Here is a 27,980-nt window from a genome sequence, read left to right as displayed (position 1 = left end):
ATGCAAAACAAAAAAAGACAATTTCTGAAGTATAAAAAAAGTTAAACAGGTAAAAAAAAGATGTATAAAAAAGAAAAAGATTATTACTAACAAAAAAAAAAAAAGATTTGTGCAGATAAAAAGATTATTGACACAATTAAAAACAAATATACAGATAAAACAAAATACACAGATAAAAATAAAGATGCATACAGATAAAAAAGATTAATATGGGTCAAAAAAATATACAGGTAAAAATAAAACACGTTATGAAAATTATACAGATAAAAAATATATGGTTAAAAATTGATTTATACAGGTAAGAAAAAAAAAAGATTTTTTCAGGTAAAAAAGAAAATCATACAGGAAAAACGAAAAATTATACAGATAAAAAAAGATTTATACAGATAAAAAAAGCAGGTAAATAAATCATACAGATAAAAGAAAGATTTATTGAGTTAAAAAAAAAAGATCTGTACAGTTAAAAAAAATGTACAGGTAAAGAAAGAGATTCATACAGGTAAAAAGACAAATTTATACTAGTAAAATAAATCATACCGGTAAAACAAAAATCATACCATTGAGAAAGAAAAAAAAGAGTTTTACAGGTAAAAAAAAAGAGTAATATAGATAAATTTCTTATAAATCTATTTTAGAAAAAGAGAAAATAAACTGGTAAAAAAAGGATGTATACATGAAGGTTAAAAATGTGATTAAGGTAAAGCAATTTTCAATATGTACAGATTCAATTCAAAATTTATTTTGAAATCCCCCCAAAAAAATTAAAATAAAATTCAATGTTAACTAGAGGAAATTTTATTAATTTTTTTTTTGAAGTGTTTAACTTTAGATAGGTTATTTTTCATCAATGATTTTTGTTTATATCATACATGTATTAATATGGTGGCTGGTTTGCCATTTATCTATGGATATTGAGTCAAATTATATCAATTCAATTGTATGTCCTCTTTACTTAACATGCAGAAAAGTTCTTATTGGTTTTGGGATCAATTTAATTGAAATTTAAAAAAAATGGTGTTGGGTTTTATTTTCTGTTTGTACAGTAGTACAGTGTTGTAGATCTTTCTTCCTTTCTTACTTTTAACTTATATATTTATATTATGATATACTAGTTTCCATTTCTTATACATTTTGTAGATCTTTAGTCTTTCAATTTTTTTTTATAAATTTCTTCATTATAATTAAAAATATTTTTTGTGTATGCATGTAGTAAGTGCATGAGAGTAGATATCACGATAGGTCCTCCTTGCTTTGGAATAAATGAAACAAGAACTATAAAAAGCTACATGTATATGGATGCTGCATTAAATTTATTATCAATATCAAAGAGATGCTGGTTAATTTTTAGCAAAGGATGTTATTTTCACCATATTCTTTCTGTCAGTGATTCATTTAAAATTTTAAATTTAATTGAAAAAATACTTAAAAAAAAATTTACTCTTTGATCTTGATATACACATAAGTTATTCATTATAGAAAAACGATCTGATGTTTTGCATTGTGCACAGAAGACAAGGGTCATACATATACATTGAAATTTTAATTGAATATTGAACTTAAAACAATTCATATATATTATGAACTGTTAAGGGTATATTGCTCCCTGAATATAAAGTAAACTTTCTGTCGAAAGACAAGCTCCATGCTAAGAAATTTAAACACAATTTGATGACTCATTAAGCTTGGCTTCTGTGTTGTAAGGAATATACAGATCTGTACACAGTGTTTGCAATGCTGAATCACCCTGCTGTTAATTAGTGCTACGCATGAAAAAGTGGTTCTCTACAAGTGGTCTTATCTGCTGTCCAGTTAGAAATCAGAGATAGTTTTCAGGATCCATTTCTACAAATAAAAAAAAAAAAACAGTCAAGTTTTCTTTTCATGGCATTTTGCTCTTACAACTACATAATTTGTTTATTGATATTTTTTCACAGAATTTCTTTAACAAAAGAATTAAGGTTTGAATTGATTTATCTTATTAAATAAAATAAAAATTTTGAGTAGGAAAAAGGTTTTTTGTCGAAAGTAACTTATCAATATTTGGTAGCTTTATGTCATACTTGCCATGAAAAACAACAATTAATGGAAGGTATATTATTTTTTTCAGACTTTAGGGATCAAGTTTTGACTTAATTGTACTGGAGGTCCATATAAAAATATTCCTAAGAATAATTTGGAAAACTTATCATTTTTAAACATTTTTGCTAAAGAAATTGTTTTAGATTATTAACGGTTAATATCTGGGGGTTTAGTTAAACAATTTTAAAGGTATATCTGGGGGCTTATTTTTCGACCTAATTGGTTTAGCAGATGAGAACACTTTGGTAAGAGAACTGACCTTTGACCCCAGCTTGTGCCTAACCGTGTTACACGCCTATGTGTCTTGTTTAGTCCCTCTAGTGAGCATACAGCCACCTACCCCACAGCACACATTCCTCTCCACACACGGAGCTCAGGAGCCAAGTCTCAACACGCAGGCGGAGGAGGATCCGCAAGGTAACAAACATGGGCAGATAACTCTGTTGCTTTGTAATTATGTACTTTTAATTTTCAGATTTTTTATGTTTTAATTGAAATCTGATTTTTTGAATAGATTACTGAAATATGATTTTTATTGTTTATTTTGGTGATTTGCGAATGTTTGTTTTTGAATGAAGTTTTTTAAATGAAGATATTTGATTTGAACAACAGAAAAAAAAGTCAGTTTGTAAATAATTCTAAAGTTTTATGACCTTGATCAACTTTGAAGTGAAAACTTTCAGTAGTTTTTACAGAAAAACATCAGACAATATTATTACTGACTGAAAAAAGTACTCATGACCAGGCTGACTTATAACTAGTTGATCAGCAGTGGACTAATTATTCCCTCCCCTATCTTTTCATCCTCCAGACTTTATCTCCTACACTCATTTACCCAAACCTACTCTGACCTGCATTTTGACTTTTGACCTACATCAAAGACAAAAAATTGTCCTGGCTCTATATCCTACACTGCTTGTCACTGGATCTTCGTACTTTGGCCATGCATGGGTTCACCTATGTGTCTTGTATCAAAAGTAGATCACCCTAACCTACATTTTGACATTTAACCTACATTACAAAGACTTTGTCCTTCGTCCTACACTTGTCCTTCGTCCTACACTTGTCCTTCGTCCTACACTCCTAACCCTAACCCTAACGTGTAGTGGATGACTTTCTGAACATGCAGCCAATTAAGAAAAGGGGTTTAATAAAAGAGGCATTGAGGCCCTTAAAACACTGCTGGTAAAAGTATATATATACTGAAGGAAATTATGTTGAAAAATAATCCAATATGTCCTTCAATCCTTCAAAACAACGCTCATAACTAATATCAATCAGCCCTCATATCTAAAAATACAGATTCAGTTTATTACAATAATGATTTATCCTTTTGTCAATCATATTGTATAATTCTGTACAATACAGGATGACCATCAATATAGCCATCATTTTTCATCAGACCTGCTGGTGTCATCCTTCTATTCCAGTTGTTCCAATTTACTGCCTCATTATTCTACCTTATTTCTAATAATTACTACATGTAGATTATGGTTTTGATTGTTGAAAATACAATACTATATAATCAGAGTAGGCCACATGGGCCTCTTGTTTATCTATTTACCCTGATGGCAATTTTTAAACAAATCAAACGAAGCCATTTAGGTATTGTAACACATTATTCCATGTATAAACTCAGTGTTAGTATCAATAAACCACACTTAAGTATTTAATACTCCTCACAATATACCACACTTACTGTGACTTTAAGTATCTAATACACCTCACAGATCAATATAGACATTCTTGACAATTACCAGAGATAGTTATCGATGCTTTCACACAATTTATTCATGTTTTCCTCTCAGGTAACCAGGAGACCATGTATATACAACAAACAATAAACAAATCAACACTGAAATAAACACTTGTCAGTGTTGTTTTAAGTATTGACAGCTTAACAATTCAATAACATATTTAATAGGATATAAAAAAAAAACTTCAAAAATACATCTTATAATCATTTTGATTAGAATTTCTATTTTTTTATGAACTTTTTGTTCCTAGCTGTGTCAATTTTTTAAGTATTCAATACTTTTATTACCTTCGGCCTATGTATTTTGAAATGTATAGATTAACAGTATTCCAGATTAAAAATCAGATGTTATTGGACTTTTATCTTTACATTGTACACTGTGTAAAAGTAATAATAATGATAGTTCTTAAACTAAAGAAGCTTGGTTAGCTTACTACATATATGTACTCAGTACTAAGGGAGTACCGGGGTACTTTATGTAAGACAATTATCTTACTACTCAGTATTATAGGGGAGTACCGGGGTACTTTATGTAAGACAATTATCTTACTACTCAGTACTATAGGGGAGTACTGGGGTACTTTATGTAAGACAATTATCTTACTACTCAGTACTATAGGGGAGTACTGGGGTACTTTATGTAAGACAATTATCTTACTACTCAGTACTATAGGGGAGTACTGGGGTACTTTATGTAAGACAATTATCTTACTACTCAGTACTAAAGGGGAGTACCAGGGTACTTTATGTAAGACAATTATCTTACTACTCAGTACTATAGGGGAGTACCAGGGTACTTTATGTAAGACAATTATCTTACTACTCAGTACTATAGAGGAGTACTGGGGTACTTTATGTAAGACAATTATCTTACTACTCAGTACTATAGAGGAGTACTGGGGTACTTTATGTAAGACAATTATCTTACTACTCAGTACTATAGGGGAGTACCGGGGTACTTTATGTAAGACAATTATCTTACTACTCAGTACTATAGGGGAGTACTGGGGTACTTTATGTAAGACAATTATCTTACTACTCAGTACTATAGTGGAGTACCAGGGTACTTTATGTAAGACAATTATCTTACTACTCAGTACTTAGGGGAGTACTGGGGTACTTTATGTAAGACAATTATCTTACTACTCAGTACTTAGGGGAGTACTGGGGTACTTTATGTAAGACAATTATCTTACTACTCAGTACTATAGGGGAGTACTGGGGTACTTTATGTAAGACAATTATCTTACTACTCAGTACTATAGGGCAGTACCGGGGTACTTTATGTAAGACAATTATCTTACTACTCAGTACTATAGGGGAGTACTTAGTGTACTTTATGTAAGACAATTATCTTACTACTCAGTACTATAGAGGAGTACCGGGGTACTTTATGTAAGACAATTATCTTACTACTCATGTACTATAGGGGAGTACTGGGGTACTTTATGTAAGACAATTATCTTACTACTCATGTACTAAGGGAGTACCGGGGTACTTAATGTAAGACATGTAATACATGTCCATCTACTTTATCAACACATGGTATCAACACATGATTTCCTTGTGTGATATTAAATAAGTTTGATGTCTGTTGATATGTCTAGTGGTTCATTTTGAGAATATGACTTAAATATTTTTGTCCTGAATTTTACATGGTGGGTAATTTTAAAAAAGGAGAGGATGCTCACTCTCAGGAACACCTGGTCCACCTCTCCTTGTACTTTAGGATTTTATACAAATCTGTATTTCTCAATTGTATGTTGCGCTTATTTTATCATTTTAGGTTAGAATTAATTGCAGTTGATATTTTATCAATTATGGTTAGAATTGCAGTTGAGTTATGATGTTGTTTTTTTCGGAGTATAATTTTGATGGTTAAGATTACCCCAGTTAATACACCCACAAATTTTGCTACAACTTAATGTGTGTATCTTTACATTGGAAAGGCTGAGTATCATTCACAGAAATCAACTCTTGTACCAAACTTTTTTGAGTTTTGACCCTTTGTTTATTTTTTCCTCTCCAGGTTATATAACATTTATAGTTCTTTGTTAAAACATTTATGGTTCTTTGTTAAAACATTTATAGTTCTTTGTTAAAACATTTATAGTTCTTGACTTAATTGGAGGCTTGAACTTTTATCAATTTGACCCTGTGTACTCATTTGGTCCTCCACCTCATTTTGACCTTGACTCATTTGGTCCTCCACCTCATTTTGACCTTGACTCATTTGGCCGCTGACTCATTTTGAAATTGAGTCATTTTGACCTTGACTCATTTGACCTCCTACTCATTTTGACCTTGACTCATTTGTACATTGACCCACCCACGTTGGATCAAAGTGGCTAAAATTTCATGTCTTCTTCACACCCAGATATGATACAATTAAAGCTCCTGAACTTTGAGTCTGTATGTAGATGTAGGTATAGTTATACATTGTTCTTTTTGGAAGTTTAAAGTCATGGTACTGAGTACTGTGACTGTCATGTTATTGACAAATTCATAATTGTTATATTTACATGTGAATGAGGGATGTTGCTATGATTTCCCCATGTCAAGTAATAACAATGAAATTTTTATATATATAAAGACTGTTAGGCCTTTGGTCTATATATTGCCTGGTACAAATTAATGCCAATGTTAATGTGATATTTATTGTACTGTTTTCTGATATAAAGCCTGGATCATATCTAACTCAGAATAACAATAAAAACGCTCTAACATCAGGACCATAATCTAATATCGTTTAAAAGCATTTACTGAGAGTGTACATTTAATAGCTAGAAAATAATTTTCAGGGCCTGTAATATAGGAAAGTGGAGGCACTCTCGAATCAATGTATTACAATTAAACTCACCAATTATCTACTTTATGTATACTATTTAAAATGGTTTAGGTATTTTGATCACAGAAATATGATCTTATTTTAATATTTATTATGAGTCTCTGACCCAAAGGCTGTTTTTTCAATATTAACTGGTATGGTATCTGTTAAACAGATCAGACAGATGGGGCCTGGGGTATGGGGGATACAGAGACCCTCAGACAGAGGGCCATGGAACAGGAACGCCGTCGTAAGGAAGAAAAACTCCGACGGAAGCGTGGAGAAGGTAACGTTATATTGAAATATTATTTTGATTTGATCAGCTTCCAATCCCTTTATCCTGTTCAAAGGATGAGGACAATATCACATTGACCTGATGAAACCAAGTAAGTTAGAAAAGCTCCAATCATTTGTTGGTCAAAGATCATGACTGACCACTTTTAAAGGAAAAACTAAAGGTAGTTAGTGTATGATGGGAGGGAGTATATGTTACCTCCTCCAAAACTAAAGGTAGTTAGTGTATGATGGGAGGGAGTATATGTTCCTCCTCCAAAACTAAAGGTAGTTAGTGTATGATGGGAGGGGGTATATGTTCCTCCTCCAGAACTAAAGGTAGTTAGTGTATGATGGGAGGGTGTATACATGTTCCTCCTCCAAAACTAAAGGTAGTTAGTGTATGATGGGAGGGGGTATACATGTTCCTCCTCCAAAACTAAAGGTAGTTAGTGTATGATGGGAGGGGGTATACATGTTCCTCCTCCAAAATTAAAGGTAGTTAGTGTATGATGGGAGGGGGTATATGTTCCTCCTCCAAAACTAAAGGTAGTTAGTGTATGATGGGAGGGAGTATACATGTTCCTCCTCCAAAACTAAAGGTAGTTAGTGTATGATGGGAGGGGGTATACATGTTCCTCCTCCAAAACTAAAGGTAGTTAGTGTATGATGGGAGGGGGTATATGTTCCTCCTCCAAAACTAAAGGTAGTTAGTGTATGATGGGAGGGGGTATACATGTTCCTCCTCCAAAACTAAAGGTAGTTAGTGTATGATGGGAGGGAGTATACATGTTCCTCCTCCAAAACTAAAGGTAGTTAGTGTATGATGGGAGGGGGTATACATGTTCCTCCTCCAAAACTAAAAGTAGTTAGTGTATGATGGGAGGGGGTATACATGTTCCCCCTCCAAAACTAAAGGTAGTTAGTGTATGATGAGAGGGAGTATATGTTCCTCCTCCAAAACTAAAGGTAGTTAGTGTATGATGGGAGGGAGTATATGTTCCTCCTCCAAAACTAAAGGTAGTTAGTGTATGATGGGAGGGAGTATATGTTCCTCCTCCAAAACTAAAGGTAGTTAGTGTATGATGGGAGGGAGTATACATGTTCCTCCTCCAAAACTAAAGGTAGTTAGTGTATGATGGGAGGGGGTATACATGTTCCTCCTCCAAAACTAAAGGTAGTTAGTGTATGATGGGAGGGAGTATATGTTCCTCCTCCAACACTAAAGGTAGTTAGTGTATGATGGGAGGGAGTATATGTTCCTCCTCCAAAACTAAAGGTAGTTAGTGTATGATGGGAGGGGGTATACATGTTCCTCCTCCAAAACTAAAGGTAGTTAGTGTATGATGGGAGGGGGTATATGTTCCTCCTCCAAAACTAAAGGTAGTTAGTGTATGATGGGAGGGAGTACATGTTCCTCCTCCAAAACTAAAGGTAGTTAGTGTATGATGGGAGGGGGTATACATGTTCCTCCTCCAAAACTAAAGGTAGTTAGTGTATGATGGGAGGGGGTATACATGTTCCTCCTCCAAACCTAAAGGTAGTTAGTGTATGATGGGAGGGAGTATATGTTCCTCCTCCAAAACTAAAGGTAGTTAGTGTATGATGGGAGGGAGTATACATGTTCCTCCTCCAAAACTAAAGGTAGTTAGTGTATGATGGGAGGGAGTATATGTTCCTCCTCCAAAACTAAAGGTAGTTAGTGTATGATGGGAGGGAGTATACATGTTCCTCCTCCAAAACTAAAGGTAGTTAGTGTATGATGGGAGGGGGTATACATGTTCCTCCTCCAAAACTAAAGGTAGTTAGTGTATGATGGGAGGGAGTATATGTTCCTCCTCCAAAACTAAAGGTAGTTAGTGTATGATGGGAGGGAGTATATGTTCCTCCTCCAAAACTAAAGGTAGTTAGTGTATGATGGGAGGGGGTATACATGTTCCTCCTCCAAAACTAAAGGTAGTTAGTGTATGATGGGAGGGAGTATATGTTCCTCCTCCAAAACTAAAGGTAGTTAGTGTATGATGGGAGGGAGTACATGTTCCTCCTCCAAAACTAAAGGTAGTTAGTGTATGATGGGAGGGGGTATACATGTTCCTCCTCCAAAACTAAAGGTAGTTAGTGTATGATGGGAGGGGGTATACATGTTCCTCCTCCAAACCTAAAGGTAGTTAGTGTATGATGGGAGGGAGTATATGTTCCTCCTCCAAAACTAAAGGTAGTTAGTGTATGATGGGAGGGAGTATACATGTTCCTCCTCCAAAACTAAAGGTAGTTAGTGTATGATGGGAGGGGGTATACATGTTCCTCCTCCAAAACTAAAGGTAGTTAGTGTATGATGGGAGGGAGTATATGTTCCTCCTCCAACACTAAAGGTAGTTAGTGTATGATGGGAGGGAGTATATGTTCCTCCTCCAAAACTAAAGGTAGTTAGTGTATGATGGGAGGGGGTATACATGTTCCTCCTCCAAAACTAAAGGTAGTTAGTGTATGATGGGAGGGAGTATATGTTCCTCCTCCAAAACTAAAGGTAGTTAGTGTATGATGGGAGGGAGTACATGTTCCTCCTCCAAAACTAAAGGTAGTTAGTGTATGATGGGAGGGGGTATACATGTTCCTCCTCCAAAACTAAAGGTAGTTAGTGTATGATGGGAGGGGGTATACATGTTCCTCCTCCAAACCTAAAGGTAGTTAGTGTATGATGGGAGGGAGTATATGTTCCTCCTCCAAAACTAAAGGTAGTTAGTGTATGATGGGAGGGAGTATACATGTTCCTCCTTCAAAACTAAAGGTAGTTAGTGTATGATGGGAGGGGGTATACATGTTCCTCCTCCAAAACTAAAGGTAGTTAGTGTATGATGGGAGGGAGTATACATGTTCCTCCTCCAAAACTAAAGGTAGTTAGTGTATGATGGGAGGGGGTATATGTTCCTCCTCCAAAACTAAAGGTAGTTAGTGTATGATGGGAGGGAGTATATGTTCCTCCTCCAAAACTAAAGGTAGTTAGTGTATGATGGGAGGGGGTATATGTTCCTCCTCCAAAACTAAAGGTAGTTAGTGTATGATGGGAGGGAGTATATTGATGTTCCTCCTCCAAAACTAAAGGTAGTTAGTGTATGATGGGAGGGGGTATACATGTTCCTCCTCCAAAACTAAAGGTAGTTAGTGTATGATGGGAGAGAGTATATTGATGTTCCTCCTCCAAAACTAAAGGTAGTTAGTGTATGATGGGAGGGGGTATACATGTTCCTCCTCCAAAACTAAAGGTAGTTAGTGTATGATGGGAGGGGGTATACATGTTCCTCCTCCAAAACTAAAGGTAGTTAGTGTATGATGGGAGGGAGTATACATGTTCCTCCTCCAAAACTAAAGGTAGTTAGTGTATGATGGGAGGGAGTATACATGTTCCTCCTCCAAAACTAAAGGTAGTTAGTGTATGATGGGAGGGAGTATACATGTTCCTCCTCCAAAACTAAAGGTAGTTAGTGTATGATGGGAGGGTGTATACATGTTCCTCCTCCAAAACTAAAGGTAGTTAGTGTATGATGGGAGGGAGTATACATGTTCCCCCTCCAAAACTAAAGGTAGTTAGTGTATGATGGGAGGGAGTATACATGTTCCCCCTCCAAAACTAAAGGTAGTTAGTGTATGATGGGAGAGAGTATATTGATGTTCCTCCTCCAAAACTAAAGGTAGTTAGTGTATGATGGGAGGGAGTATATGTTCCTCCTCCAAAACTAAAGGTAGTTAGTGTATGATGGGAGGGAGTATATTGATGTTCCTCCTCCAAAACTAAAGGTAGTTAGTGTATGATGGGAGGGAGTATATGTTCCTCCTCCAAAACTAAAGGTAGTTAGTGTATGATGGGAGGGAGTATACATGTTCCTCCTCCAAACCTAAAGGTAGTTAGTGTATGATGGGAGGGAGTATATGTTCCTCCTCCAAAACTAAAGGTAGTTAGTGTATGATGGGAGGGAGTATACATGTTCCTCCTCCAAAACTAAAGGTAGTTAGTGTATGATGGGAGAGAGTATATGTTCCTCCTCCAAAACTAAAGGTAGTTAGTGTATGATGGGAGAGAGTATATGTTCCTCCTCCAAAACTAAAGGTAGTTAGTGTATGATGGGAGGGGGTATATGTTCCTCCTCCAAAACTAAAGGTAGTTAATGTATGATGGGAGGGAGTATATGTTCCTCCTCCAAAACTAAAGGTAGTTAGTGTATGATGGGAGAGAGTATATTTATGTTCCTCCTCCAAAACTAAAGGTAGTTAGTGTATGATGGGAGGGGGTATATTTATGTTCCTCCTCCAAAACTAAAGGTAGTTAGTGTATGATGGGAGGGAGTATATGTTCCTCCTCCAAAACTAAAGGTAGTTAGTGTATGATGGGAGGGGGTATATGTTCCTCCTCCAAAACTAAAGGTAGTTAATGTATGATGGGAGGGAGTATATGTTCCTCCTTCAAAACTAAAGGTAGTTAGTGTATGATGGGAGAGAGTATATGTTCCTCCTCCAAAACTAAAGGTAGTTAGTGTATGATGGGAGGGGGTATACATGTTCCTCCTCCAAAACTAAAGGTAGTTAGTGTATGATGGGAGGGAGTATATGTTCCTCCTCCAAAACTAAAGGTAGTTAGTGTATGATGGGAGGGAGTATATGTTCCTCCTCCAAAACTAAAGGTAGTTAGTGTATGATGGGAGGGGTATATGTTCCCCCTCCAAAACTAAAGGTAGTTAGTGTATGATGGGAGAGAGTATATTGATGTTCCTCCTCCAAAACTAAAGGTAGTTAGTGTATGATGGGAGGGAGTACATGTTCCTCCTCCAAAACTAAAGGTAGTTAGTGTATGATGGGAGGGGGTATACATGTTCCTCCTCCAAAACTAAAGGTAGTTAGTGTATGATGGGAGAGAGTATATTTATGTTCCTCCTCCAAAACTAAAGGTAGTTAGTGTATGATGGAAGGGGGTACATGTTCCCCCTCCAAAACTAAAGGTAGTTAGTGTATGATGGGAGGGAGTATATGTTCCTCCTCCAAAACTAAAGGTAGTTAGTGTATGATGGGAGGGGGTATATGTTCCTCCTCCAAAACTAAAGGTAGTTAGTGTATGATGGGAGGGAGTATATGTTCCTCCTCCAAAACTAAAGGTAGTTAGTGTATGATGGGAGAGAGTATATTATGTTCCTCCTCCAAAACTAAAGGTAGTTAGTGTATGATGGGAGGGGGTATACATGTTCCTCCTCCAAAACTAAAGGTAGTTAGTGTATGATGGGAGGGAGTAGTATACATGTTCCTCCTCCAAAACTAAAGGTAGTTACTGTATGATGGGAGGGGGTATATGTTCCCCCTCCAAAACTAAAGGTAGTTAGTGTATGATGGGAGGGGGTATAGATGTTCCTCCTCCAAAACTAAAGGTAGTTAGTGTATGATGGGAGGGGGTATACATGTTCCTCCTCCAAAACTAAAGGTAGTTAGTGTATGATGGGAGAGAGTATATTTATGTTCCTCCTCCAAAACTAAAGGTAGTTAGTGTATGATGGGAGGGGGTATACATGTTCCTCCTCCAAAACTAAAGGTAGTTAGTGTATGATGGGAGGGAGTATAGTATACATGTTCCTCCTTCAAAACTAAAGGTAGTTACTGTATGATGGGAGGGGGTATATGTTCCCCCTCCAAAACTAAAGGTAGTTAGTGTATGATGGGAGGGGGTATACATGTTCCTCCTCCAAACCTAAAGGTAGTTAGTGTATGATGGGAGGGGGTATACATGTTCCTCCTCCAAAACTAAAGGTAGTTACTGTATGATGGGAGGGAGTATATGTTCCTCCTCCAAAACTAAAGGTAGTTAGTGTATGATGGGAGGGGGATACATGTTCCTCCTCCAAACCTAAAGGTAGTTAGTGTATGATGGGAGGGGGTATACATGTTCCTCCTCCAAAACTAAAGGTAGTTAGTGTATGATGGGAGAGAGTATATTTATGTTCCTCCTCCAAAACTAAAGGTAGTTAGTGTATGATGGGAGTGAGTATATGTTCCTCCTCCAAAACTAAAGGTAGTTAGTGTATGATGGGAGGGGGTATATGTTCCTCCTCCAAAACTAAAGGTAGTTAATGTATGATGGGAGGGAGTATATGTTCCTCCTCCAAAACTAAAGGTAGTTAGTGTATGATGGGAGAGAGTATATTTATGTTCCTCCTCCAAAACTAAAGGTAGTTAGTGTATGATGGGAGGGGGTATATTTATGTTCCTCCTCCAAAACTAAAGGTAGTTAGTGTATGATGGGAGGGAGTATATGTTCATCCTCCAAAACTAAAGGTAGTTAGTGTATGATGGGAGGGGGTATATGTTCCTCCTCCAAAACTAAAGGTAGTTAATGTATGATGGGAGGGAGTATATGTTCCTCCTCCAAAACTAAAGGTAGTTAGTGTATGATGGGAGAGAGTATATTTATGTTCCTCCTCCAAAACTAAAGGTAGTTAGTGTATGATGGGAGGGGGTATACATGTTCCTCCTCCAAAACTAAAGGTAGTTAGTGTATGATGGGAGGGAGTATATGTTCCTCCTCCAAAACTAAAGGTAGTTAGTGTATGATGGGAGGGAGTATATGTTCCTCCTCCAAAACTAAAGGTAGTTAGTGTATGATGGGAGGGGTATATGTTCCCCTCCAAAACTAAAGGTAGTTAGTGTATGATGGGAGAGAGTATATTGATGTTCCTCCTCCAAAACTAAAGGTAGTTAGTGTATGATGGGAGGGAGTACATGTTCCTCCTCCAAAACTAAAGGTAGTTAGTGTATGATGGGAGGGGGTATACATGTTCCTCCTCCAAAACTAAAGGTAGTTAGTGTATGATGGGAGAGAGTATATTTATGTTCCTCCTCCAAAACTAAAGGTAGTTAGTGTATGATGGAAGGGGGTACATGTTCCCCCTCCAAAACTAAAGGTAGTTAGTGTATGATGGGAGGGAGTATATGTTCCTCCTCCAAAACTAAAGGTAGTTAGTGTATGATGGGAGGGGGTATATGTTCCTCCTCCAAAACTAAAGGTAGTTAGTGTATGATGGGAGGGAGTATATGTTCCTCCTCCAAAACTAAAGGTAGTTAGTGTATGATGGGAGAGAGTATATTTATGTTCCTCCTCCAAAACTAAAGGTAGTTAGTGTATGATGGGAGGGGGTATACATGTTCCTCCTCCAAAACTAAAGGTAGTTAGTGTATGATGGGAGGGAGTATAGTATACATGTTCCTCCTCCAAAACTAAAGGTAGTTACTGTATGATGGGAGGGGGTATATGTTCCCCCTCCAAAACTAAAGGTAGTTAGTGTATGATGGGAGGGGGTATAGATGTTCCTCCTCCAAAACTAAAGGTAGTTAGTGTATGATGGGAGGGGGTATACATGTTCCTCCTCCAAAACTAAAGGTAGTTAGTGTATGATGGGAGAGAGTATATTTATGTTCCTCCTCCAAAACTAAAGGTAGTTAGTGTATGATGGGAGGGGGTATACATGTTCCTCCTCCAAAACTAAAGGTAGTTAGTGTATGATGGGAGGGAGTATAGTATACATGTTCCTCCTCCAAAACTAAAGGTAGTTACTGTATGATGGGAGGGGGTATATGTTCCCCCTCCAAAACTAAAGGTAGTTAGTGTATGATGGGAGGGGGTATACATGTTCCTCCTCCAAACCTAAAGGTAGTTAGTGTATGATGGGAGGGGGTATACATGTTCCTCCTCCAAAACTAAAGGTAGTTACTGTATGATGGGAGGGAGTATATGTTCCTCCTCCAAAACTAAAGGTAGTTAGTGTATGATGGGAGGGGGATACATGTTCCTCCTCCAAACCTAAAGGTAGTTAGTGTATGATGGGAGGGGGTATACATGTTCCTCCTCCAAAACTAAAGGTAGTTAGTGTATGATGGGAGGGAGTAAACATGTTCCTCCTCCAAAACTAAAGGTAGTAAGTGTATGATGGGAGGGGGTATACATGTTCCTCCTCCAAACCTAAAGGTAGTTAGTGTATGATGGGAGGGGGTATACATGTTCCTCCTCCAAAACTAAAGGTAGTTAGTGTATGATGGGAGGGAGTATATGTTCCTCCTCCAAAACTAAAGGTAGTTAGTGTATGATGGGAGGGGGTATAGATGTTCCTCCTCCAAAACTAAAGGTAGTTAGTGTATGATGGGAGGGGGTATACATGTTCCTCCTCCAAAACTAAAGGTAGTTAGTGTATGATGGGAGGGAGTATATGTTCCTCCTCCAAAACTAAAGGTAGTTAGTGTATGATGGGAGGATGTACATGTTCCTCCTCCAAAACTAAAGGTAGTTAGTGTATGATGGGAGGGGGTATACATGTTCCTCCTCCAAAACTAAAGGTAGTTAGTGTATGATGGGAGGGGGTATATGTTCCTCCTCCAAAACTAAAGGTAGTTAGTGTATGATGGGAGGGGGTATATGTTCCTCCTCCAAAACTAAAGGTAGTTAGTGTATGATGGGAGGGAGTATATGTTCCTCCTCCAAAACTAAAGGTAGTTAGTGTATGATGGGAGGGGGTATATGTTCCTCCTCCAAAACTAAAGGTAGTTAGTGTATGATGGGAGGGAGTATATGTTCCTCCTCCAAAACTAAAGGTAGTTAGTGAATGATGGGAGGGAGTATATGTTCCTCCTCCAAACCTAAAGGTAGTTAGTGTATGATGGGAGGGAGTATATGTTCCTCCTCCAAAACTAAAGGTAGTTAGTGTATGATGGGAGGGGGTATACATGTTCCTCCTCCAAAACTAAAGGTAGTTAGTGTATGATGGGAGGGAGTATATGTTCCTCCTCCAAAACTAAAGGTAGTTAGTGTATGATGGGAGGGAGTATATGTTCCTCCTCCAAAACTAAAGGTAGTTAGTGTATGATGGGAGGGGGTATATGTTCCTCCTCCAAAACTAAAGGTAGTTAGTGTATGATGGGAGAGAGTATACATGTTCCTCCTCCAAAACTAAAGGTAGTTAGTGTATGATGGGAGGGGGTATACATGTTCCTCCTCCAAAACTAAAGGTAGTTAGTGTATGATGGGAGGGGGTATACATGTTCCTCCTCCAAAACTAAAGGTAGTTAGTGTATGATGGGAGGGGGTATATGTTCCTCCTCCAAAACTAAAGGTAGTTAGTGTATGATGGGAGGGGGTATACATGTTCCTCCTCCAAAACTAAAGGTAGTTAGTGTATGATGGGAGGGGGTATACATGTTCCTCCTCCAAAACTAAAGGTAGTTAGTGTATGATGGGAGGGAGTATACATGTTCCCCCTCCAAAACTAAAGGTAGTTAGTGTATGATGGGAGGGAGTATATTGATGTTCCTCCTCCAAAACTAAAGGTATTTAGTGTATGATGGGAGGGAGTATATGTTCCTCCTCCAAAACTAAAGGTAGTTAGTGTATGATGGGAGGGAGTATATGTTCCTCCTCCAAAACTAAAGGTAGTTATTGTATGATGGGAGGGAGTATATTTATGTTCCTCCTCCAAAACTAAAGGTAGTTAGTGTATGATGGGAGGGGTATATGTTCCTCCTCCAAAACTAAAGGTAGTTATTGTATGATGGGAGGGAGTATATTTATGTTCCTCCTCCAAAACTAAAGGTAGTTAGTGTATGATGGGAGGGGTATATGTTCCTCCTCCAAAACTAAAGGTAGTTAGTGTATGATGGGAGGGAGTATATTTATGTTCCTCCTCCAAAACTAAAGGTAGTTAGTGTATGATGGGAGGGAGTATATGTTCCTCCTCCAAAACTAAAGGTAGTTAGTGTATGATGGGAGGGAGTATATGTTCCTCCTCCAAAACTAAAGGTAGTTATTGTATGATGGGAGGGAGTATATTTATGTTCCTCCTCCAAAACTAAAGGTAGTTAGTGTATGATGGGAGGGGTATATGTTCCTCCTCCAAAACTAAAGGTAGTTATTGTATGATGGGAGGGAGTATATTTATGTTCCTCCTCCAAAACTAAAGGTAGTTAGTGTATGATGGGAGGGGTATATGTTCCTCCTCCAAAACTAAAGGTAGTTAGTGTATGATGGGAGGGAGTATATGTTCCTCCTCCAAAACTAAAGGTAGTTAGTGTATGATGGGAGGGGGTATACATGTTCCTCCTCCAAAACTAAAGGTAGTTATTGTATGATGGGAGGGGGTATACATGTTCCTCCTCCAAAACTAAAGGTAGTTAGTGTATGATGGGAGGGGGTATATTTATCTTCCTCCTCTACAGGTAGTTGGTGTATTTGTGTAATCACAAACACTTCACTGATATAATGGGAGGGAGTATATTTCATGGTTCCTCCTCCAAAACTAAAGGTAATTTAGTGTAATCACACACACTTTACTGATATATCATCCCCCCCCCCCCCCCCCCCCTTTTCCATTTACACTGTTGATCCACACACTAAGATTTGTACTGTCTCCCCTGCTCCACACACTAAGATTTGTACTGTCTCCCCTGATCCACACACTAAGATTTGTACTGTCTCCCCTGATCCACACGCTAAGATTTGTACGGTCTCCCCTGATCCACACACTAAGATTTGTACGGTCTCCCCTGATCCACACACTAAGATTTGTACGGTCTCCCCTGATCCACACACTAAGATTTGTACTGTCTCCCCTGATCCACACACTAAGATTTGTACTGTCTCCCCTGATCCACACACTAAGATTTGTACTGTCTCCCCTGATCCACACGCTAAGATTTGTACTGTCTCCCCTGATCCACACGCTAAGATTTGTACTGTCTCCCCCGTAGGTCCCACGGTATCCGGGGGTTCCTACCTCCAGAGCAGCAGTGAGAGCCTCGGAGCTGGTAGTACATCGTCTATCCCTGTGGCCAGGCCTATACGTACCAACTGGAAGGGCAGTAACCAAAGCCTCCGTAGTATTGGCTCAAAGAAAGGTAGGTAACTCTGTTAGTCAGAAATTATAGGTATAGAGACTCTATTAGTCAGAAATAATACGTATATATATAGAGACTATATTAGTCAGAAATTATAGGTATAGAGAGGTTATTCTGGTAGGTACATGTTAGGTTAGAAGAAAATTTATTTAAATTTCAACTGGTATAGAAAATTGAATTATGTTTTAACCTACATGTTGTGAGATCCAGAAACTTATTACTCAAAAAAAAAAAAAAAAAAATCTGCATCAACATTTTAAACTGTGCATGTCAATTCAAGTGTGGACACAAAACTTTAAACTCAGAGTATGTGACATAAATAGAAACCAACCACTTTAAAGAATCAGTGAGCTGTAACTTTGGGGTAAATACTTTAAGTTACATTGTATGGCAACCTTTGATAAAATCATTATTTAATTTTGTCAGTTATATATCTTATATTTATCTACATATATTTAATTCATTAAATTGTATATTAAGTTACAGACAATAATTTCAGAGTAGGTTGATTAAGTTAACCCAAACACATTAATACTCAGATATGCATTTTTTTCTGATAAACAATAAATAATGCTTAAGGTATGTTATACATGACAGAGATAAGACTATAGAATCAACATCCATGTCAGTTGTGTTTTTTATCATGGATGATATGTTTAATTTTGTTGGGAAGTTCTATTGCATTGTGAACTATATCTATACTGAGATATTGTGAATTAAAAACTTTTTTTATTGAAAGCTTAATTAACTTACCTGCAATTCCTGATTGTTTACCTACTAATGTAATTATTCATTACTTTTTTCGTTATTTATAGATGTGATTCTTATATACCCCAGCTCAGTATGGTTTGGCCCAAAATGACCGTAGTTGTTGATGGGCTGTTAAACACAATCAATATATGTTTGCTTCTTCAAATGTGTCATAATTCAACATTCACTGCCAAATTCTACTACAAAGTCAATGTATTTAAAGAAAAAAATGTGGAAAATTAAACAATAACAATTTAACATCAATTAGAATTAATTTCCTACAAAGAAATTGTTTGAGAATTGTTTACATGCTTTAGCATAATCAGCATTTTAGAAGTTATGGCTATTAATTGTAAATACCTATCATTTTATAATTTTGTTTAAATGAAGTTTAAATTTCAAATGTAATGCATAAAACAGCGTTTCCAAAATTCTAGCTTTAAGAGAATGAAAACAGTATTTTATAATCATCATAATGTTCTGTTTACTTGGAATGATTTATAAAAAATTAGCATTTCTAGGTTTACACCGAAAAATTGATAGACATTAAAATTTCAACGTCTATAAGTATACAGAATGATTAATCAACATTAAAATTTCCAGGTTTATACAGAATAATTAATAAACATTAAAATTTCCAGATTTTACAGAATAATTTATAGACATTAAAATTCCAAGGTTTTTACAGAATAATTTATAGATATTGAAATTTCAACGTCTATAAGTATACAGAATAATTAATCAACATTAAAATTTCCAGATTTTACAGAATAATTTATAGACATTAAAATTCCAAGGTTTTTACAGAATAATTTATAGATATTGAAATTTCAAAGTTTTTTACAGAATTATCTATAGACATTAAATTTTCCAGATTATACAGAATAATTGATAGACATTAAAATTTCTTGATTATACAGAATAATTTATAGACATTGAAATTTCCAGGTTTATACAGAATGATTTATAGACATTAAAACCTTCAGGTTTTACAGAATATTTTATAGACATTCAAATTTCCAGGTTTTCTCCGAATAATTCATAGACATTAAAACTTTCAAGTCTTTACAAAAATATGTATAGACATTAAGATATCTAGGGTTTTTTTTACAGAATAATTTATGGACATTAAAAGTTCCAGGTTTATACAGAATAATCTATAGACATTAAAAGTTCCAGGTTTATACAGAATAATTGATAGATATTAAAATTTCCAGGTTTTACAGATTGATTTATAGATATTAAAATTTCCAGGTTTTACAGAATAATTTATGAACATTTAAATTTCTAGGATTATACAGAATAATTTATAGACATTAGAATTCCCAGATTTAAATTTGTTGTTACTGACTTGTTTTACAGCTGACAGTGAAGGACATAAATCACCAGAAAACGAAATTGACGATCGTAAATTTCCTTTTTGCGTTTTTGTCTATCTGTAGATCAGTTTGTATAATTGGTACATTTCCGTTCTCTCAGTAATTGTATCTACTTGTTATGTATATTACAGATGTATATTATTCCTCTTTTGGTCTTTGTGGTACAAGCTAAAAGTTTGCAATATATATCTACTTTCTTTTGCTTTTCTTTTTTTTAGCACTTGGTTTCAGATTTTGTTTATTTCTTCATGTGTTTGTTATTTTGTACTCTTATAGATATAGGGTTGTAAATTGTTACACCTTTTCCTCAGAACATAGGAAATATTTTACTTGTTAGCATTGTATAATACATACTAAGTTTGCATCGTAAATTTTTACTGAGTTTTTTAAAAAAATTTCTCTTAAATACATATCATAGAATTAATTCTATTTTTTTTTAACAGAATTATATAACACAGGGGAGAAATAAAGTAGGGGAGATAACTCATTAGCTGATGAAACAACATGATACAAGGAAATATTTTGATTTGTTTTTAGACTTTTGTTAATTACATTTAATTTAATTACAGTTAATATCATTATTATACATATATGAAGTGGTTTTGTTATTTATAGTATTAATTTGTGATAAAATCAAAATTAATATTTGATCAGGTTCAATTTTAAGAACATTAAATAATATATAATTTTCAAGAAATATGAAATTTGATACAGTTTTATTTCTTAAATGAATTTTTATCATATGGAAATGGGTTCTTTTATTTTTGGTGTGAGATATACTGTGGTTACTCATTACAACAGGAGAAGACAACTGTGATATCACAATAGAGTTATCTTTCCCTAGTTGTTTATTCTATCCCCCTTCTACTTTCCACCATAGCTCGACTGGAGTGGTAAACACCTTTTACAAGACTATTTGTTATATGGGAAAAGGTTGAACTAAGATAAATTTATATAAATGTATTTAATGTCATAGCGTATTGCTGCTTAATTGATTATAATCATATCGGAGCTTCTTTTGTCAGTGTGACTTGATCATTAATCATCTAAAATCATGTCATCTAATTTTGTGTAATAAGTGTTGTCGTCTAGCTCAATGTTTGGATGTGTTTAGAATGTTCATTCAATAGAAATATCCTCAAGAATGATTTAATTACTAATTTGTTGATTTCTTTTGGCAAATAATTAAAACAAATAGAGAAACAAAACAAAATTGAATATTAATATCAACACAAATTTTTGTTTTATTCATCAATTTAAGTTCAAATCAAGTACTTTACATGATTTCTTGGGGAAATTTGTCCATTATTCATGCCTCATCAATGTTAGAATTGTACTTTTCAGTAGATTAGATTAAACTGTCTTCAACTAAAGGTTGTTTTATATTTTTTCTCACTTAATTTCTTACCTGGTACGGACGGGTTTGTGATTATTGTATCGTATGATTGTTCTGTGTGGTAGGAAATCACACGCGTACAAAATCTACTGACACTTGATATATATATACAATAATGTACTACACAGTGCTTCATCACGTCACAGGCCTAAATATCGTATCTAATACGGGGAATATCGGACATTTGCTTGATGGACTTGGATATATATATTTTATATTTATTACTGTTAATATATAATGTACATACAATATAATCGTTAACCTAATTGTTGTTCACCTGAATCACATTTAACTTTACACATATCATACAGGCACCAATAGAAAGATTCACTTTGTAAATATCATACATTTTATAGGTAGATTTCAGTGTAAGATTGGTTTATTTGTTAATTCATTAATTAATTTTGTGATAATTAATGAATATTTTATGGAACATTTATACCATTTTTGTACAACTCTCGGTATAAAAGTGTAACTTTGTAAGAATATCAAACTTACTTATGTTACCTGAGGTACCACAGATAGTTGTTAACTGTTTTACCCAGATTTGGCCTACATTTGTATGTAGAGTGTCCTCGATTTGACTTAGATTTGTATGTAGAGTGTCCTCGATTTGACTTAGATTTGTATGTAGAGTGTCCTCGATTTGGCCTACATTTGTATGTAGAGTGACCTCGATTTGACTTAGATTTGTATGGTGGGTGTTGTCAATTTTACATAATTAGATATGTATATGGGGGTGTCGTCGATTTGACTTAGATATGTACGGGGGGTGTCGTCGATTTGACTTAGATATGTACGAGGGGTGTCGTCGATTTGACTTAGATATGTACGGGGGGTGTTTTCGATTTGACTTAGATATGTACGGGGGTGTCGTCGATTTGACTTAGATATGTACGGGGGTGTCGTCGATTTGACTTAGATATGTACGGGGGGTGTCGTCGATTTGACTTAGATATGTACGGGGGGTGTCGTCGATTTGACTTAGATATGTACAGGGGGTGTCGTCGATTTGACTTAGATATGTACGGGGGTGTCGTCGATTTGACTTAGATATTTACGGGGGGTGTCGTCGATTTGACTTGGATATGTAGGGGGGGTGTCATCGATTTGACTTAGATATGTACAGGGGGTGTCGTCGATTTGACTTAGATATGTACGGGGGGGGAGGGGTTTCGATTTGACTTAGATATGTACGGGGGGTGTCATCGATTTGACTTAGATATGTATGGGGGGTGTCATCGATTTGACTTAGATATGTACGGGTGGGGGGGTTTCGATTTGACTTAGATATGTACGGGGGGTGTCATCGATTTGACTTAGATATTATTGTGGGTGTTGTCGATTTGATGTAGATATGTATATTGGGGATGTTGTCATTTTGACTTAGATTTGTATGGTGAGTGTCGTCGATTATGTACATCCTCTATCAATGGTAAATGGCTTATACATTCTGAACTCATTGGGTATTGTCACCAAAATACATAATACTAGATTCCCCGAGGAGTTCCAATCCAAATGGTAATTATATGTGCATGTCAATATCAAATTTGGTGTTCTATAGAAATGTATAATTTTTCCTCTCTTAACCGTTGTGTATGGAAGATAAGTTTTAATAGTGGATTAATGTATCCTTATAAAATCTTAATGTATGTATCAACCAAACCATTCAGCTTTTCCGCTGTAATTTTGTGAAATTATTTTCCAAATCCAACTACATAGTGACAACTGATTCCTGTTTCTTTATTATAAAACATTTAATAAATATCATATTTCAAATAAAAAATGTTTTTAAATTTGTCTCATTGGTGCAATTTTTTTGTGCTGACATTAATACAAGTACATGTACAGTGGAACTTCGTTAACTCGAACTCGGATAACTCGAATACCCCGCTTAACTCGAAGTACCTCGCCGGTCCCGGCCGAATTCTCTCTTTATCTTGGTAAAAAAAACTCGGAAAATTCGAATTCGGATAAATCGAAAAACTCGGATAATACGAAGTAAAAATTTGGTCCCAACAATAAAAATCCTACTTGAAATGTTCGAATAACTCGAAGTATAATTTTCGTCGATCGATGGCAAACGCCGACATTTTTTAACAGCTAAATTCCGTTTGTAATACTGAACATATCGGCACTACTAACCTACATGCTATTATAAGTGTTTCATAAATTCATAAAAGAAATTGTCGGTTGAATCTTATAACAACAAGTCTTGGTGATAAAAAGTACTGCTTTACTTACATCAGGTAATTTCCCAAGGCGGTCGCCGATATCAGTACACACGATAGTCAACAACTCATCTACCCGTTCGCTCAAGCGGAACTAATCTCTGACACACCGGTAGATCTACCCGGCTGATGTTTTTACAGGTGTAGAAATGACACAGTCACCGGCGCCTATTAAATCTTTAAACTGCTGAAACAATAGCGTAATTACTGCCGAGGTGTTCAGAGTACAACTGTAACGGTCAGTGCTGTCTATTAAATCGGATAAAACGCCAACTCAGTTACAGTAACATTTTATACGCACATGCGCAGCCCAACTTCCGGTGCTAATACACATGGAAATGGCGTGGTTATCAATAAAAAGTAAGTAGGCCGATCAAACAGTATTTTATATATGTCCAATAAAATGTAATGGTTCTGTTACGTTTTGTATGCAATCTGTGTTAAACTTAAACGGTTATTTGTTTTGACATTAATAACTTGTTATTTTGTCGAATTCCGTTTTATCGTTTACCTTTTGCAAACATGACTTGCACATCAGATCGTTATTAAAGTGACTAAGTGAAAGAAACTTTATCGTGACTGTATATCGGCAAAACTACACCAAATTACAAGTGACATAACGAAACATTACATATATATTTACATGTATTGACCAGTCTTCACACTAAACTGATGAGCGACAGAGCGAAGTTATAATGATTATATAATGTTGACAAATATTGACCAAACTTTTCACCAAAAACGATAACTCACTTAATTCGAACACTCGGATAACTCGAAGTTTTTTCGTGGTCCCGTCGACTTCGAGTTAACGAAGTTCCACTGTACTTGGTATAAAGCTGTCCTGTTAAATGTAGTTTAATGTTTTATAAGTAAGCTGTATTTACTGATAGTTCATTAGTAAGGTTTTAAGTTCAAACCATTATCATCTTATTTCATCACATATAATCATCTTCATGCAATAGAAACAAGATTTTTTAGAATTATAGAAAATCTTAAACTGAACTTTGATATTATCTAATATATTTATACATCAGAACTTTTTTTCTGTTTTATTAAAGGGATACATTGTATGAACAATCTGTTTCCTCTGTCCTAATAGAAATATGAATTAACTATTTGAAAGTTTAATAATGATAGTATTTTATTATTTCTGATTGCTGTCAATTTTATTTTATCATAACTTAACAGGAAGTGGGGACGATGGGTCACTCAAAGGCAGTGTGATATTTGGACCGGACGGTCAGGTGATAAGTGTTGGAGGGGCTATCCAACCCTCGCCCCGTATAGAGGCTACAGGGATGATTGACCAGGTAACGGATGCCAACCGCATCTTTGGGAAAGGTAAGGGACATCACTCCGACCAGTTTTCATTATTGTAAAAAAATTCATGTTTACAGTTTTTTTTCAGCTGTTAAAATTTTCATCGATTTGGTGTTTCTGTCTGTCTAGAAACCATTAAGGTGCAGATATAATAAATATCCTTTCTGACTTAAACTACATGAATGCCAATGTTGAATTTTCTAGGTATCAAAAAGCCAGCTCCTATAAGTAAAGGTAACTCAATTAGTACTATAGGCATGCTCCCTTCTTATATAGACATCTCATTATATAGACATCTCATTATATAGACATGTCCCAGTCATACTCCCTCCTTATAGAGACATCGCCTTATAAAGACATCTCCTTATATAGACATCTCATCTCCTTATATAGACATGTCCCTGTCATACTCCTTATATAGACATGTCCCAGTCATACTCCCTCCTTATATAGACATGTCCTGGTCATACTCCCTCCTTATATAGACATGTCCCAGCTATACTCCCTCCTTATATAAACATGTCCCAGTCATATTCCCTTATATAGACATGTCCCAATCATACTCCCTCCTTATATAGACATGTCCCAATCATACTCCCTCCTTTTATAAACATGTCCCTGTCATTCTCCCTTATATAGACATGTCCCAGTCATACTCCCTTATATAGACATGTCCCAGTCATATTCCCTTATATAGACATGTCCCTGCAATCATATTCCCTCCTTATATAGACATGTCCCAGCTATACTCCCTCATTATATAGACATATCCCAGTCATATTCCCTTATATAGACATGTCCCAATCATACTCCCTCCTTATATAGACATGTCCCAGTCATATTCCCATATATAGACATGTCCCAGTCATACTCCCTCCTTTTATAAACATGTCCCAGTCATACTCCCTCCTTTTATAAACATGTCCCAGTCATACTCCCTTATATAGACATGTCCCAGTCATATTCCCTCCTTATATAGACATGTCCCAGTCATATTCCCTTATATAGACATGTCCCAATCATATTCCCTCCTTATATAGACATGTCCCAGTCATACTGCCTTATATACATTATGTAGACATGTCCCATCTATACTCCCTCATTATATAGACATATCCCAGTCATATTCCCTTATATAGACATGTCCCAATCATACTCCCTCCTTATATAGACATGATCCAGTCATACTGCCTTATATACATTATGTAGATATGTCCCAGTCATACTCCCTTATATAGACATGTCCCAATCATATTCCCTCCTTATATAGACATGTCCCAGTCATACTCCCTCCTTATATAGACGTCATCATTCCTTTCGGAGATTTCCCCTTTGGGAACTAAGAATGTGTAAACTGGTTCATGACCTTGCCTTTGGGTAGAATTATCCTCTTTGTGTTTCAGACTATGACAATATTTTTATCTTGATTGAAGCTCAAAGTTTAAATTGTTGTGTATAAAGTACAAAATACATGTATTTAGGTTAAAGACATCAGGTTTTGCCTACAACTATTTTAAAGTTTACATAAATTTTATTAATTTTCCACACAAATTTTTGGACAGCCACTTTTTTTTTATCAATTTTTAAAAATTTTGTTCACTTAATCATAATTCCATTGAATATTTCTGATTTGCACATCAAATGCTTTTTTTATTCATTTAAGACATTTGGTTGACTCTAATTATTTAAGCTTTTAAGATCTGAGACTTAATTACTGTACAGTACTGTACACCCAAGTTTATTTTCCTGCATGATAACCCGTCCTTTGTAGGTTAGTAGTTATGTAGGCTATCTTAGATTAATCATACTTCACCGGCATGTGGTTTGGGGTATAATTCCAGGTATTGAGGCCAATGTTACACATTAAAATGAATGTTATCGATGGAATCTCCAGTAAATAACAGGGTTTTATTTGTTTTATAAGTAAATTAAAAACATAAAGTGAATTGTGTATAGGAGATCTCCTAGGTAGGTCTCAGCTGACTTAATTTGTTAACTAATTTGTGATCCTAAGTTTAACAGGATTTCAATTGTTGTATAACTCATATTATTATTACAATAAGATTTAATTATACATGTAGATGTGTAATGAGTAGTTTGCATGATCAATGCTTAAAATACAAAGAATGTGATATAATGTGAATGCTTTAATTAAAATAGATATTTAGAAAAAGCCCTGTAATCTATCGTTAAAAAAGCTGACCAATCAAATGGATGCTTTCAAATAGAGCCAAAGAAAGAATTTGTCTTTTCTTAAATCCATGTATTTTTTATCTACAAATCCAACAAATATTTTACATAAACTGAGACACAACCTCGATTTTGGGAATTTTCTGTTATAATTTTTTAAAAATGAATGTCTGCCTTAAAAATAATCTGTACATTCGTTTTTGTAAATGTTTTTTCTACTTTAATGCCTAATGTTAACTTTGACCTTATGACCTCTACAGATGTAATATTAGGATCTTTGACAATAGATCTGCCGTTTCTCCGTATGTATGGTACGTTATAGAATAAAGTGGTCAGAAGATTGGTATACTAAATCCTTTATTATGTTCTGGTAATGGAATGGTTGATTGATTGATGGTAATTTTTTATGTGACACTGAGATGGTAGAGGGAGCTTCTAAATACCTCATTTAACATCAAACAGAAGGTTCATGGGACTTTGTTTGTGACACTATGATGGTAGAGAGTGCTACTAATGACATCATTCAATATCAAACAGAAAGGGCTGATGGGAAATTTCACTTTAACAGCTTTAATATTGAACTATAAGTTTAATAGATTTACTTTTGGTACGAGAGGGTGGTGATATCTGGTATAATATATATATATGTTGGTGGAGTTTTTGGTAGGCTGAGAGATGGCTATATAACACCAGATTTACCTTGGGTAGCCAGCTGGGCCGCCATATTAGGTGCAGACTCCGTAATTTGAGAGGCTAAAAACATTAACTAACAAACTGCTATGTCTACATTATTTCTTACAGGTTACCCATACATGTATTAAACCCTATTTGCTATATAAACATAAAGATTGTATCATTTCAG

At 35.6% G+C, this 27,980-nt stretch overlaps 1 protein-coding gene across 22 annotated transcripts in view; it reads left to right on the top strand.

Annotated features, from left to right (window-relative positions):
• LOC117318028 (trichohyalin-like) overlaps positions 1 to 27,980 on the top strand; it is a 109,379-nt gene that overhangs the window by 37,652 nt on the left and 43,747 nt on the right. For 16 of the 22 annotated variants that reach the window (XM_033873006.1, XM_033873022.1, XM_033873024.1 and 13 more), the window contains 6 exons: positions 2,392 to 2,496; positions 6,838 to 6,948; positions 17,703 to 17,849; positions 19,962 to 20,006; positions 24,797 to 24,949; positions 25,133 to 25,162. In XM_033873006.1, the coding sequence (XP_033728897.1) occupies positions 2,392 to 2,496; positions 6,838 to 6,948; positions 17,703 to 17,849; positions 19,962 to 20,006; positions 24,797 to 24,949; positions 25,133 to 25,162 (591 nt within the window). The remainder of the gene's footprint in view (positions 1 to 2,391; positions 2,497 to 6,837; positions 6,949 to 17,702; positions 17,850 to 19,961; positions 20,007 to 24,796; positions 24,950 to 25,132; positions 25,163 to 27,980) is intronic. The other 6 variants (XM_033873011.1, XM_033873027.1, XM_033873029.1 and 3 more) reach the window with 4 other exon arrangements.

This window comes from Pecten maximus, chromosome 19 (genome assembly GCF_902652985.1).
Source record: "Pecten maximus chromosome 19, xPecMax1.1, whole genome shotgun sequence".
In the NCBI taxonomy this organism is placed as follows: domain Eukaryota; kingdom Metazoa; phylum Mollusca; class Bivalvia; order Pectinida; family Pectinidae; genus Pecten; species Pecten maximus.
Note: the sequence above shows the minus strand (reverse complement) of the source record. Positions and strands in the feature narration are given on the sequence as shown.